A 15,598-nucleotide genomic window follows, 5' to 3' on the forward strand; every position below is an offset into this window, starting at 1 on the left:
ATGGGCATCCTGATAACATGTCTAAGCCACTACAGCCACTCTTTTCTAATCATGTACTGAGTAGGTTCTATCCAGCTGAAATTCCCAATGGACATCCTGATGAAATGCCGAGGCAACTGAAGTTGAATTCTCTGTCAACATACTGAGTGGAATACTCATCGAGCATCCTGAGGTTATGCCTAAGCCACTGAAGCCAATCTTTCTCAACCATTTAATGAGTAGGTTCTAACCACCTAAAACTCGCTGGGCATTATTAGGACGTGCGTAAGCAAAGGGAGCTGATCCTTTTACTGAGTGGACTCAAGAGCCCTCAATACCCGGGCCGATCAATTCCACCGAATCCTCCTTTTGAGTGGGCTTTAACTGCTTAGATTATGAAGATGATCTAAAGTTACTTAAAAGTGGTTTTACGCCGTTGTTATTGGTGCAATTATACAATTTTCGACATTCAAACTTATTTATATCTATCCCATTTAGTTTTAGGCTGAAGATTGTTATTACTTGAATTTTCAGTTGCATCTCAAGTTACTTGGGTGTTGCATGAAGTGTCATTAGCTTTATTTCACTTGCATCAGTTTCAGTTGCATCTCAAGTTACCTGGGTGTTGCATGAAGTGTCATTAGATATATTTCACTTGCATCAGTTTCAGTTGCATCTCAAGTTACCTGGGTGTTGCATGAATTGTCATTAGCTTTATTTCAGTTGCATCAGTTTCAGTTGCATCTGTTTCAGTTGCATCAGTTTCAGTTGCATCTCAAGTTACATGGGTGTTGCATGAAGTGTCATAAGCTTTATTTTTGCATGTCATATCTCAACTTGCTTTCCTTCAGAATAAAATATGTGGAATTTATTTTTTTTCTGCTTGAGCTGTATTTGATCTTTGTGCTTTTTTTGTGTTGCACTTTAATCTCTTCTGAACATTTTGAAATCATCAATAAATACAGCGATTTTTCTATTAAGTTTAAAACCAATAATTTCTAGAATAATAAACTAATGCCCGTTACTATTGTACTGTAAGGCAACACCTCTAATGGATTTTCTCTATGATCCACGACCCGTTCTCTCTAACAGATTTGATCTATGTGCCATTGAGCAGTCCTTCAACCGATACGGCTTATGAACCCCCTTTTGATGTGCAGGGGGCGTCTTTTAGAAAGTATCCCTAAGTCTGGGACAAAGTTCAAAAATAAGGCTCTTAATTGGTATTAAATAAAAAAAAACGAGTTTTTTTTAACTGAAAGTAAGGAGCGACATTAAAACTTAAAACGAACAGAAATTACTTCGTATATGAAAGGGGCTGCTTCCTCATCAACGCCCCCCTCTTTACACTAAAGTTTGACTCTTTCTCTTAACTCTACTTTTTAAATAGTAAAAAACTTTAGCGTAAAGAGTGGGGCGTTGATGAGGAAGCAGCCCCTTTCATATACGAAGTAATTTCTGTTCGTTTTAAGTTTTGATGTCGCTCCTTACTTTCAGTTAAAAAAACTTGTTTTCTTTATTTAAGTTCTTAACGTTTTTGAATCAATGCATGTTTTGATTTTGGCTCTCCGCAGAGGAATAACTAAAACGAAATTTGCATTTTTATTTTTTCGGCTAAATGGTTTTCTCATGGTTTTGATCGAATGATTTTGAGAAAAAAGGAGCAGGAGGGGGGGAGCCTAGTTGCCCTCCGATTTTTTGATTACTTAAAAAGGCAACTAGAACTTTTAATTTTTTACGAATGTTTTTATTAGTAAAAGGTATACGTAACTTATAAATTAGCTTACGTAACGAACTTTTGTATTCTCATGTTTTTATTACATATATGAGGGGGTTCACCCCCTCGTCAGTACCTCGCTCTTTACACTATAGCTTAAATTTTGTCCTAATTCATTAAGAATGACCCCTGAATCACAAAAGCCGTAGACTAAATAGTTGAAATTACTAAAAATACTTTAGCGTAAAGAGCGGGGTATTAGGAGGAGGTGAGCCCCTCATAAGCATAATAATTTCTGTTCGTTTTAAGTTTTAATGCAGCTACTTACTTCCAGTTGAAAATTTTTTTCATATTTATTGTTTCTTTTTTTTAAATAATGATGGAAAATCCTGCGCTCCCTTCATGGAAATTTTCTTCCCCCCATGACAAATTCCTTGATGGAAAGTTCCCCCAACATATCCCCCTCTTCTCAACCCCTCCCCCACCCAAAAAATCCCCTTGAAAACGTCTGTACGCTTCCCAATATCCATTACTATGTGTATGCACTGGTCAAATTTGTAACTTGTAGCCCCTCCCACGGGGACTGCGGGGGAATAGGTCGTCCCCAAAGACATTGTTATAAGGTTTTTTGACTACGCTGAAAAAAATGGCTATCTCAGAATTTTGATTCGTTGACTTTGGGAAATTAATTAGCGTCGGAGGGGGCCTAGGTGCCCTCCAATTTTTTTGGTCACTTAAAAAGGGCACTAGAACTTTTCATTTCCGTTAGAATGAGCCCTCTCGCAACATTCTAGGACCACTGGGTTGATACGATCACCCCTGGGAAAAAAAAAACTAAAACAAACAAACAAATAAACACGCATCCGTGGTCTGCCTTCTGACAAAAAATACAAAATTCCACATTTTTGTAGATAGGAGCTTGATACTTCTATAATAGGGTTCTCTGATACGCTGAATCCGATGGTGTGATTTTCGTTAAGATCCTATGACTTTTAGGGGGTATTACCAAAATAAACTTCATACAGTTAGTGATAAAAAAAAGAAAGATGTAGAGGGATGAAAATTCCAACTATATGGAAGAGAATATTCTTCTCGTGTCTTTCTGTCAAATGCTTTATCGGAGTAAAATGGGGATTATTTTTAAACAGCGAGGGAGGGGTGGTCTAAGGGGTGAAATGGCCAGGGAGAGATGAATGTGTTTTGGAGTTATGGAGAGGACTATAGGCAAAACGTAACCAATTCTTTTGTTCTCCGTTCCTCAAGGGTTGTTGTCATTGAACCGACCACCCCCACTTCTCCCAATACACTGTCAGTAACTGATGATAATGTATGATAAGTCGCTTCAGCCAGATGCCAAATAAGCTGTGCGTACTCCTCTTTCACCCTAACCTATTCAAAACTCCACCCTTCGTCACACTCCCATGAAGTTCCGATTTCTTTTAAAACCTTTCTTATTATCTCTTTCCACTCTATTTGGAAACGAGCGATAACTGATGATAAAGGGACCAATAGGTAACTTATAGTTGGTATATTATTTATTATTAATTCGCTGTTAAAATTTTGTAGTGTCACGTGACCAGCCGGAATGTAGTGTCGATGAAGAGTGTCCAGATGATAAAGCATGTGTTGATGGAATATGTACTGAACCATGTTTGACCGAAAATCCGTGTGGCTTGAGGAGCATTTGTCGTACTATTGAGCATCGCCCAGTTTGCACTTGTCCTAATGGTTGGGGTGGAGATCCAAGCGACCAGTGTTTTACTTGTAAGTTCTTTTTTATCTAGCCTGCTGCATTTACGTGTTTCTTTCTTAATTTAATTCATTTTCCTCAACTCACCGACTACTATGTGTCATTTTTATTTATTTCTCACATAAATTTGTTAACTATTTGAGCCGTTTTTTACCATCTTTGTGTCAAACATTAAAAACAAGAAGAACAATAGAATTCTTTTCGCAAGAGAGTGGCAATCTAATTTGAACGAATATTTCGGCCCTATGTTTAATGGCCGTCCTCAGCAAAACATAAATATATTGAAGAAGAAAAAATTACAACAACATACGACCAATAGAACTAAAATGAAAATTTTTTCATTTTAGTTCCATTGGTCGTATGTTGTTGTAAGTTTTTCTTCTTCAATATAATTTATTTTTTTTTTGCTTAGGACGACCCTTGGACATCGAGCCGAAATATTCATTTAAATTAGATTGCCACTGTCTTGTGAAAAGAATTCTATTGTTCTTCTTGTTTTTGATGTTTGTAATGGAGAAGCAGTGTTGACTTCGTCACTATTTACACCTTGAATCTTTATTTACTTCTGAATTTTATCATTATACACTCTCGATGACAGTGCAAAATAAATAAAATCAAAATCCCCTCTCTTGGATGCTCTCCCTTGTATTAATAAAAAATATAAAGGGGTGCTTGGACACGGTAAAAAGTATAAAACAAACATTAATATAGTGTTTTAGATACCCGACTGATAGATCATATCTCAGATAGTAAGCTTTACGAAAAATGTGATTTAATCCGGCTTTCTAGGGCTGTAGAGAGAGAAAGGATGAAATGGCTTGAGCAGGTTCTGTGGACGATGGATGTCAGGTTACCAAAGATTGTCCTTGTCGGACAACCGTCTTAGTTCCAAACAAAAAGCGGGTCCTTTGCAAATGAGGTGAAAGGTTGTCGTAACGAAAAATTTTAGGGAAATGGGAACTTCTAGGGAGGGTGTAAGGAGGGGGGTATTGAATAGATTTTGAATGGAGGAGGAACCTGCGTCGCTGTATTAGCCTTAGGTGGCGTGGTTCTGTGGTGAGTTTTAGTAGTAGTATACAAGACTTGATAGTGCAGTGGTAAGAACAGTTATCTTTGCCTGAGGTAAGTTAGGTTTAAATCTTAAATAGCACAATATTTTGTCTAGAGAAGACCACGGACTTTTTACTTTTAGAGAAGGCTAAAAAGTCGAACATAATAGATATATATAATAGATATCTATATATTAATAGGCGTAATAGATACATGTTTTACTCGCTTGTTTTCAAACTCGACTAAAAGTAAAAATAATTTCATTGGAAATGCCTGTATTTGGTAATTCCATAGAAAAATTAAACAAAATGCCCTCTCCCCCCTATATTTTGAAAATAACTTTTGCCTCTCCCCCTAATTTTCGTGAATTGACCCCAAACAGCTAGGTATATTTTGCTCTACTATTCATTATTATTTTCAGCCGAATGTGTCAACGATTTAGATTGTCCTTCTGATCGCGCATGTGTGACAAACCGCTGCTTAAACCCATGCTCATCTGAGACGTGTGGATTGAACGCATTGTGTCGCGTTGTTGCCCACAGAGCTCAGTGCTACTGCCCATCGGGTATGCAAGGCGACCCATCTACATCATGCATTACCGTCAGCTGTCAGACACATGACGATTGTGGCACTGAAGAAATTTGTGGCAGATTGAGCCGCGTTTGTGCAAAAGCCTGTACAGATACCAGTTGTGGCCGGGGTGCAGAGTGTATAGCAAAGGATCACGTTCCCGAATGCACTTGCCCAGAAGACATGGAGGGAAACCCTTATATTCAGTGTGTAAAAGGGGTGGTTGAGAAGGATTCAGCTCAGTTTACTAATAAAACGTGTAGAGTTGATTTTGATTGTGCTGATGGGAGTATTTGCTCCAAAAGTATTTGTGTCGATCCCTGTGTTGAAGGAAGGTGTGGTGGTGGACAAGAATGTCAGGTTGTTAATGGTAATCCAATGAGAACAATTATTTGTAAATGTCCCGTTGACGGCTTCTTGGATAAGGAAGGAATTTGTACAGAAGCAGGTAAGATTTCAACGAATTTGACATAGATACTCCATATTTAACATTTTGTTCGAGGGGGGAGGGACCATATACTGACAGATTGTGTAAGGTCCTATCTTATTTTTAATTCATTTTTGTGATTGATACTTTATTTATCTTCAATTTAAACAAGATATATTCATTTGTTTGTTGTTATAGGACAGATATCGGAACGCTTATACCTTGCTACCTGCGAAGGCTGAACAACATTAGGGGTATTTGTACATTCACTGCCGCCATCTGTCATATAGACTAGAATAGGGCAATACAGCCCGTAGGTCGTAAGTTAGTCTGAGGACTTTCTTGAAAAGGGATCTGGGGCTCCAAAACCTTGAAAACTTTCTAAAGTTTTGGATAATGAATTATTTTTTTTTTATACGGTTCGTTAGAAGTAAAAAAGCAATAAAATTCATTTGAAAAGAAGACAATATGAGCTTTTGATACTTGGTTTGGTTTCTCTATTATGAGCGGACTAGTTTTAACTCTTGAATTTATATTCTCCTAATATTTTAAAGACTGGTGTAATTAGTCGATTAATGTCTATAAAGTGCATTTTTGCATGTAGTTCTCATTTTAAGGACTACGTAGTAGCTGATAGTAAATGATACCAATGGAAGATGGATTTCTCCGCACGAAAATATACTTAATGTGCCGTTTAGCGAGAAAACTCTCTGAATTGTATACAAATTCAAATGTTTGGATATGTATAATAAAATAATAATAATAATCAGCTAGTATAATTGGGCTATATCTCCAATGGAACACATGCGAGAAAACTCGTTAAAACGTATACAAACTTACTACAGAAACCTTATGGCGTATTCTTATGGTGTATTACGGAATATAATTGGGCTATATTTCCAATGGAACAGAGGCGAGAAAACTTGTTAAAACGTATACAAACTGACTGCAGAAACCTTATGCCGTATTCAGCTAGTATTTCGCAATTTACACCTAACAACAGTGGAAATATAATAAGGGGATGATGGGCTTCACTCTATATACTAAACTAAAACTACATGACATCACAAATAAAAAACTAATCTAATCTTAGATTCTCAAATGAAAAAAAAAGAAAAAAAATTATTGCACAACCAATGATCACCAACTACGAAATTTCCAATCTCCTAGTTCTTTAAAAAAAAAAAACAATAACGAGGTTTCTAACATACTTATTACTCACTACTAAATTCAAACTAAAAGGAAAGCTAAGACCTTAAACACCTGTGTAAAACATTCAAATGTTAGTTTTCTTATTTTCGTAATATCCCCCCTCTAGAACAAGTGTTCTTACCCAACTTCCCTTAAAGCGTTGACCTTTTGCACCCGTGCAGCCAAGAAAGAACATCGGTTCTCTAGTGCCTTTGTTAAAGTTTGTTTATTGGTGTCAGCTGCTTTTATTTTTACTTCAATGCAAGTTTTGGCCATTTCTTGGAGATAAAATATTTTCTATTTGGGGCCCCTTAAATCCTCTAAATTCTCGAATAAGTCCTCTAAGTCCTCAAATTAGTACCCTAAGGAGACTATGTGGGATGCTGAGATATACCTCGTGTGTTTACTCAATGAAACTATGATAAAATATTTATTGCTTCACTTCATGGCTGAAACATCATATTGCTTTTATTGTCTACTTAACCTTTAATTTATTTATTTTTAATCTGATATATATTTCATGAAACTGTGGTATGTCTAACATATATATATATATATATATATATATATATATATATATATATATATATATATATATATATATATATATATATATATATATATATATATATATATATAAAAATAATGTTAAAAATTGAACAATAGTTAAATAAAATAATTAAATTAAAGAAATAATTAATAACTAAAAAATAATTTTAGATAATTATAAACACTTATGTAATTATTACTAGTGAAACTGATTAATTTCAAAGTCTCCTCTTGTCCTTGTTTAATGTCCGCCACCGTTGTTTTCATAGTTGCTCAAAAACCTAGGTTTGTATCACTCAGGCACTTATCAGGAGATCAGAATGCTTTTTCTCTGGAAGAGTTGGGGAGGGGTTAAACTTGTAATCTTAAGGGCGAAGTATCTGGCGATTTTTTTTCCAGTAAGTCGGGTCTTGCCCAATATAGGAAAATAGCTCATTCGCTATGTGCTGGTATCGATTCAGGTGTGGTAACTATATAAGCATGAAGGTAACTATATGGTAACAGATATAGTGACTATATGGTAACTACAATGGCGGTTCTGGCCTCTCTTACCTCTGGTAAAAAATGTTAATTGGTCACCCCCCCCCCTTGTTGGCCAAAAAATTTGCAGGCAAATTTAAAAAAAAATTATTTATTAACAAAATATTAATTTATTAACAAAATTTTCCATTGATTTAAATCTGACTTTTCGCACTTAATATTTGAAAAGATATGAAGGAAAATGAAAATTTCGGATTCAATTTGCTTGTACTTACTGCCAACTGCTCTCTTTACTTATATTTTAATAAAAATAAAGTTTGTAAAATTACAATATAATTATAAACGTTAGATTGCTTATTTGAAACTTTGCGCCCCTAAAATTTCTGCGGCTGGGGCAAGTACCCTCTCTGCCCCCCTTGAACCGCTTTTGGGGGACCATGTAAATAAAACGATTCAAGGAACATTTAGAATCTTGCCGATTGCCGACCTTTGTCTGTTCAGGCTATTCATAACAAACCCTTTATGTTTTTGATTTAGTGGTTACTATTGTTAGTTAGTTATTCTTGAATTTATAGTTTTTGCGATATAAGTTTTATTTTTTATCAAACACGATTAATAGTTATTGCTATTTAAAGTGTTATATTTTTCTTATATTAGATAGACATCCCTTCCAAAAAGAATTGAGTGCCACAATTTATATTTGTCTTAATTGTTTATATTTATGATTTTTAAAATACTTCATTTTTTCCTCTACAGAACTGCCTGAGCCTAATTGTCGCTTAGATTCGCAATGTGGAGACGATGAAAGATGTAACCTTGGAATGTGTAAACCAATTTGTAGTGGCGACAAATGTGGCAAAAATGCCATCTGCCAAGCTGCAAACCACCGTGGCTTATGTTTATGCCCCAAGGGATTCAGAGGAGACCCTCTTAAAGAATGCACTTTGTCTAGTAAGAATACAACGACTATGTAGAGTGAAAGAATATGGTAGCCAAAGAGGGCAATACCACCCATATTTAAAAAAATAATCTATTAAGTTTGTTTAGAACACTCTAGAAAAATAAACTGAAATATAAAATAAATCAACCAGAATTTGCCCTTTACTCATATCTTTTCATTTTATTTATGATTTAAAAAGCAGTTTTGTCTAACAAATGTTAATATATATATATATATATATATATATATATATATATATATATATATATATATATATATATATATATATATATATATATATATATATATATTATATATATTTATACTTTTCCCACCTAGTTTGGTCTTTAGAAACCAATATAATAGAATGACTATTATTTGAGGTTTTTACTTTAGAAAGCCCCCTTTCCATTTTCATTATTTTACTCGTCCTTATTCCAGGGGACACTGAAACAAAGATTGCGGAAGTTTACGGTTTAAACCTGATTTACTTTGGAATCCGAAACTTGCTAATTTCATTTCTATATCTGTTCCTGCCGAAAGTTTTAAATTTTAGGCAAATTGAGCAATATTAAAGAAAGTTTGATATATTTTAGAACAATGAAAACTGCTTTTTTTTTTTTTTTTTTTTTTTTTTTTTTTTTTTTTTTTTTTTTTTTTTTTTTTTTTTTTTTTTTGCAAAAGAAAAATGCACTTAAGCGCAATCTAAAAGAAAAACACTTCTAATGACACCAATAAATACTGAAAAATTTCAAAATTAGAAATAGAATTTCGGTAATTTATTTTCGAAATGATTGTCTCTGAAATTAGTTCCGAAAATAATTGTGGAACAATCAAGTAAAAGTACAAAACCGAAATTACCGGTAACGGTTTGCACGGATAGCAAAATTTTGAGGAGCAAGACAGAAAACAGAAGCTAGTATTAATAGTGGTTAAAACCTCAGTAATATTTGATATAAATAAGTGTGTGTAAAATTTGGATATATTACAAATTTATTCTGATGCAAAAACTTTTATTGCCAAGTTTTTAACTCTTTTCTCCTTTCTTGTACTCACGTCGTCATATTCTCATTTTTCCTACGTTGGTAGTTTTTATTTTATTTTTCTGTAGTATCTTTTTTTCCAAGAATACTTCTTCTAACACTACTAGAAAGAATCCTATCTGATTCTTGATGAATTGGAGGTAGATAGGACATCTTTCCCCTGTACCCTTTATGCCAATCAATTTAAGCCCTCTGACATGCCAACGTGGAGGGCGTATATGGCAATATCCCAAACCATGCCAATAAACGACGGTCTCCAACACAGAACCTCCCAAAACTGTTTTTAAATTTGAATTGTTTTTAATTAAAATTTTTTGTTTTTAAATTGAAAAAAATTTATCGATAAAAATGACTTTTAAAAAAAGCGTGATTAGCCTTATATAATTAGTAATTGCTATAACTAAAACATAGCACAATATTTTGTCTTGTCGTGATTTCTTTTAAACTATATTTTTTGCTTCTTTTGAAGAGCAACATACAGGATTTTATGTTTGATATTTAATTTAATTAGCATGAATTTAAGATTCCGTCTATCTTGTAAGCTATAGATTAGATTTCGTATCTCTTTGAAAAAGTAGTATGTATATATTTGTGTTTTAAAAGGCTTTTATAAGTGCAATATTCGTCATGTATTGTAAACTGAAAACTCTTAACTCTTTATCTTTTTTACTAAACTAATCTATTTTACTAAACTCTTTATCTTTTTGCAGGCCTCTTCAATGCTGAAATTCAGTCAAGCAAATTTTCGTTCACCTTGTATATATTCTAATAGTCTAATAGTCTTATATATTAGACTAATAGTCTAATATATCAAAATTATATTAGTCTAATATATTAGACTAATAGTCTAATAGTCTAATATATTCTAATAGTCTTGTATATATTCTAATAGTCATCTAACACTAACTAGCAAAACTTTTAACCGCTTTATAACCATCATTAAATGATATAACTTAAATAAATTAAGAACTACTTTATTTTGCTGTAGTGATAACCTGGATTAGAATGAATATAAATTTAACGCTATTTTATTCACAAAATTTATTGTTATCTTTGTTTATTTTATCTTTTTATGTAATATCCTTCGAACACTAACATGCGAAAGGTTTAACCGCTTTTTAACAATTAGTTGATCATATAACTAGAATAATTATAAAATTACTCCATATTAAAGGAGTGACAAAGTGAATTGTGCTAAATATGCAATTGTATTTATATTTTATTGACCAATTTAGTCTTTCTATTTCTTTATCTTATCTTTTTATCTTCCAATCAAACATCTTTGATGCGTTTTTCTTTTTTTTAAATAAAATATTGATTACAATTATAAATATTGTATTTTAACTATTGTCATTCTTTGTACTCTGTATTTCTGGTCATTGTTTAGTATTAGCTGCTTTTTTCGAATATTCAGTTTTTATTATCGGGAATTTGTTTCAATTAAAAATGCCCAAAAAAAAAGAAAAAAATTAACTGGCACCACCTGCCTACCCCCCTCCCCCATAAAAAAGTTTTTTTGTATCAATAACCGGAAAAAATTATAATTTAGCCCGGTTTTTTCTATACCATCTTTTTTAAATACATAGATGGCATAAGCATTGCAAATTTCCGCCTTTTTATTGAGGCTTTTAACCTTTTCGTCTGATATTTAATGAATTATTATAATGTACGTATTGCTCAATATATGCATATGATTACACCAATCAAGGCTGGGCTTAAAAGTAAAGGGAAAATGTTATTTTTAATCGATGTTATCCTTGCAAAAATTTAGTAATAATAATAGTATTTACTTACAAGTGACGTTTTCCCCTTGTTTGACTGAATTTTCTTCTCTTTATGCATGAAGTCGTGGCTTCAGGTCCTTGTCCCAAAATTCCATTGATTTTTTCGATTATGACTTATATCATTTTACATTAATATTTATTATATTATTATCATTTTATATTTATTTATACCATTTATTATTATTTATATCATTTATATCAATAATATTTATTATATTATTATATTATTTATTTATATTATATTATTATCATTTGCATTTTCCTTTCGCCACCTTGATTGCATGGAGAAGAAATTTACCATTGGAAACGTCCAATGGTATTTACCAATTTACCATTGGACGTAAATAAAATAATTGCGCTATTTACGTTACGGGTTATCCACGTAAATAATGCAATAAATTCTTTTAAAGACAGTGGATTGTAGAAGAAAACTAATTGAGCATTTTATTTACATTTCTAAAGACCGAGAAAATAGCTGAAATCGCTGTATCGCTGCAATCGAAGTCCGAGCCTTGCAGTGTTTTGAACTACAGGTCTTTTATCACCTTTTATACATAAAACTCATGGGATAAAGGTATTTTAAAGCATATTCTAATGATAGTTTCCCTATGTTTGAGTCTTTTGGTGTATTCATTTATGAAGTTTTATTTTATTCTTTAAATATAATTTTGGTCAAAAATTATTCATACATTATATCATTAACTAGCAGCCCTTCCCCCAGGGAGTGTGGGGGATTAAGTCGTCCTCAAAGACATAGTTATTAGATTTTTCGACTATGTTGAACAAAATGGCTATCTTAAAATTTTGATGAAAGTAAAACAGTTCAAAATAGGGATGATACCTTTTTATTGACAGTGAATAGATATAAAATTATTTAACTGGATATTTCGAACACATATACAGTGTTCATCATCAACAGTAAAACAATGATGAACACTGTATATGTGTTCGAAATATTCAGTTAAGTAATTTTATATCTATTCACTGTCAATAAAAAGGTATCATCCCTATTTTGAACTGTTTTACTTTCGTCATGGAAAGGCAGTGTGGTCTTCGAAGTGATCTATTTAAAATCTTGATCCGGTAACTTTGGGAAAAAATGAGTGTTGGAGAGGTCCTAGTTACCCCCCGAGAAACAAGAAGAAAAATAATAAGATATTTCGAAAGAAATCTAAACTTTTTTAATGTTTCCTACCCTGAAGCCTTGGCTGCATGCATAAAGAGTAGAACCAGGGAAAAGGGAATACTTTGTGGTATATATCATTAGTTTTTTTTTTATATTTGAAGGCAAAATTGATCATAGATAATCTTTTCCTTTATCTTTACAAAAATTTAATTTTCCAACTAAGTTTAAAATTCTTTGAGTTATTTAATTATTCAATTGTCAAGTCTTTTAATTATAAAATCTAATAGTTCTTATATATTTTACCTTTATTTTTTTTATCTTGATTGAATGGATACCAACCAAACACCAATCCTGTGGAGGCCTAGAAATATAGAGCTTAATAATATTGAGAAAAGATCCCGCTAATCTGTAGGAAATCAGACCATTCTCTAGTCATATTCTTTTAATCAATTAATTCGTTAATTAAACGAAGGAAAAACGAGTAAAATTAAAGCTAACTATATTTTCGTCTTACCCTAAGTCTCCCCTTTATAGTATATATTTTGTAAATTATTGAGCCTTAGAGGGCAATAGCCCTCCCACTCGCAATTATATCCCTACTTTAAAGTTGCTGCTGCCTCTGAAATTTGCTTATTTATTTGCTAGTCAAAAAATAAGATATTAAAATAAAACCATTGTTGTTATAGCACCCCAAGTCTTGGAACAACCAGAATGTATTGTTGACGATGAATGCCCACCTAGTAAGTCCTGTGTGAGGCAAATATGCGTAGATCCATGCGCGGAAGAGCCTTGCGCTGAGAATGCCATCTGTACTGTGCAAAATCATAGAGCCCAATGTAGATGCGCGTTTGGATTTGTTGGTGATCCTAGAAATGGCTGTACAAGAGGTATGACAAAATTCTTCCTATACATTACGTTCCTCCTACCCCCCCCCCCCACCCCAACAAAATTCAAAGAAAAATGACGGCATAGGCTTGAATTAAACAAATAGGGTGTTCATTCCAATGTAAAAGTTGGCCTCAGATTGCAGAGCAAATGCTGTTGCCCTTACTTAGCATTTACGTTTTTGTCCCTGCTCCAAAAAATCTAGAAGCCCTTGTAAAAATAGGTATATATATGTAGAGAGAGAAAGGTTTATTTAAACAACAATCGTAGCTCAAATGTCTGGTTTGATGTTGAAATACAAAACATGTTATTACGCACTATTACATATTGAAGTAAAAAAGGGACAAAAGAGTTCTGGTAGCGGTTTGTCCGAGCATGCTCAGGCAGAAGTTTTAGCTTCTGCCTCGTACGGCTGACTGTCAAGGCGCTTGGTGGTAAAATATCACGGTGAGCAGGGCTAGACAGCAGCATTTTGCCAAATCTAAGGATAAGCTCGCCCAAATGGAGTTCCAAATTTTGGAGTTCAAGGGTTGCTAGGGCATCGTGGTAGGAAATGTCTCTGTTACTCAGGATGATCCTGGTTGCCCGTTTTTGGACTGACTCCAGTTCCTGCATTAGATAGGTGGTTCTCAATACTGACGGGCCCCAGAAACGAAAAATAAGTTTCGAAAAATAATAAATGTTTCTTTTGTGCTACTTTCTATAGTTAGCATCCGTGTCATTTCAAATTTATTTTCTTTTTCAAATTCTAATTTAACACTTATCTGGGAAACTAATTCTCTTTCTGCTTTTACTTTTATTCAGCCTTTTTGTTTTATTTGGCTTGTTTTTTAACTATTTTCCTTTTTTTCTTTTATTTCAACCAGTATTAAGCTGTAATAATGTCATCTCGTTGCATTCCATCTTCTTCTAGGATTAAGGTTTAGTTTTTGAAGGTAAGAGGATGGATGGTGTGCAGTATTTGAATTTTAAGTAAAGGAACATGATGCTTGTAAAAATAAATATTACGTCATTTTATTGTACTAATATTCAGTCAATGTTTCAATTAATTTTGTAGGGATTAATTGAGTTCTTTTAGAATCTTTTCTATCTTGTATACTTGATTAAAAATTGTCCAAATGAAAAGAGGCAGTGACACGCGCTGTCTCCACCCCTATGCACTCCCTCTTTCCAAATAGAAATTAAGCACTGAAACACATGCACAATCACATGCACAGAATCACATGCACATGAATCATAACCACGTGCACATGAATCACATGCACAGATTGGATCTGTAAAACTTCTTATAGGGTGCGAAAACGGTAATATTACGTTAGTCTTGTAGATGAATAATGAATGAAAAACGGAGTTTTAAATAAACATCCCATAAGAACTGGACATAAATACGAAAGAAAGAACTTGACATAAATATTCCTTAGAAACAACCATAAAAAACTGGTAATCAAAAATAGATGTGACAGGGTAGTTACAAACCTGTCTTATTTGGAGACGTGCACAAGACACAGAACCTGGATCTTTAAAACTTCTTATAGGGGACAAAAAAAGCTAACATTTCAGTTGCTCACGTAAATGAATAATGTATGAAAATTGGAATCATTTATAAACATCCTTTGTATACGTTAAAATAATAAACTGATGATCAAAAGTAGATTTTGGATAGGGCACATTTTGGCCTTATCTGTCTTATTTTGACCTTCCGGGTATATTAGCCTATTTTATTTATGTTAATGCCATTTTAGTAAATTTAAATCATGTATGCTTTGCCTTCCATTCAGAAGTGTATTTTGAATTAATATATTAGCAGAGTAAACTTATAGTTCCGCGCTCATCCGCACAGTGGCTTGTCTTAATTGCCAAATAACAGTAATAATTATTCTTCATTTTCAGCAATAAGAAAATAAGGGTAATGGCTCTAAAGTAAAATTCTATTATATTATTCTTATTCGCCCTAGATTGAAGTAGTCTTGTGTTACTTTCTCGGAACAAACTAGTGGCTTGGAAGGCATTGTAGCTGCCCTTAATATTAACCTAATAGGGGCTAAGAAAAAGACTCCTACGTTAGTGTTGGACTTTCTCAGTCAGATGATACAGCGTGTGTTTGCTC

The 15,598-nt window shown here is 33.3% G+C and overlaps 1 protein-coding gene across 6 annotated transcripts in view; it reads left to right on the forward strand.

Annotated features, from left to right (window-relative positions):
* Positions 1-15,598, forward strand: part of LOC136040265 (uncharacterized) — a 293,795-nt gene that overhangs the window by 238,112 nt on the left and 40,085 nt on the right. For 5 of the 6 annotated variants that reach the window (XM_065724489.1, XM_065724490.1, XM_065724493.1 and 2 more), the window contains 4 exons: positions 3,263-3,460; positions 4,918-5,514; positions 8,470-8,664; positions 13,293-13,493. In XM_065724489.1, coding sequence (XP_065580561.1) covers positions 3,263-3,460; positions 4,918-5,514; positions 8,470-8,664; positions 13,293-13,493 — 1,191 coding nt within the window. The remainder of the gene's footprint in view (positions 1-3,262; positions 3,461-4,917; positions 5,515-8,469; positions 8,665-13,292; positions 13,494-15,598) is intronic. The other variant, XM_065724492.1, reaches the window with a different exon arrangement.

The sequence above is a fragment of the Artemia franciscana genome, chromosome 20 (assembly GCF_032884065.1).
Source record: "Artemia franciscana chromosome 20, ASM3288406v1, whole genome shotgun sequence".
NCBI classification, from domain to species: Eukaryota; Metazoa; Arthropoda; class Branchiopoda; order Anostraca; family Artemiidae; genus Artemia; species Artemia franciscana.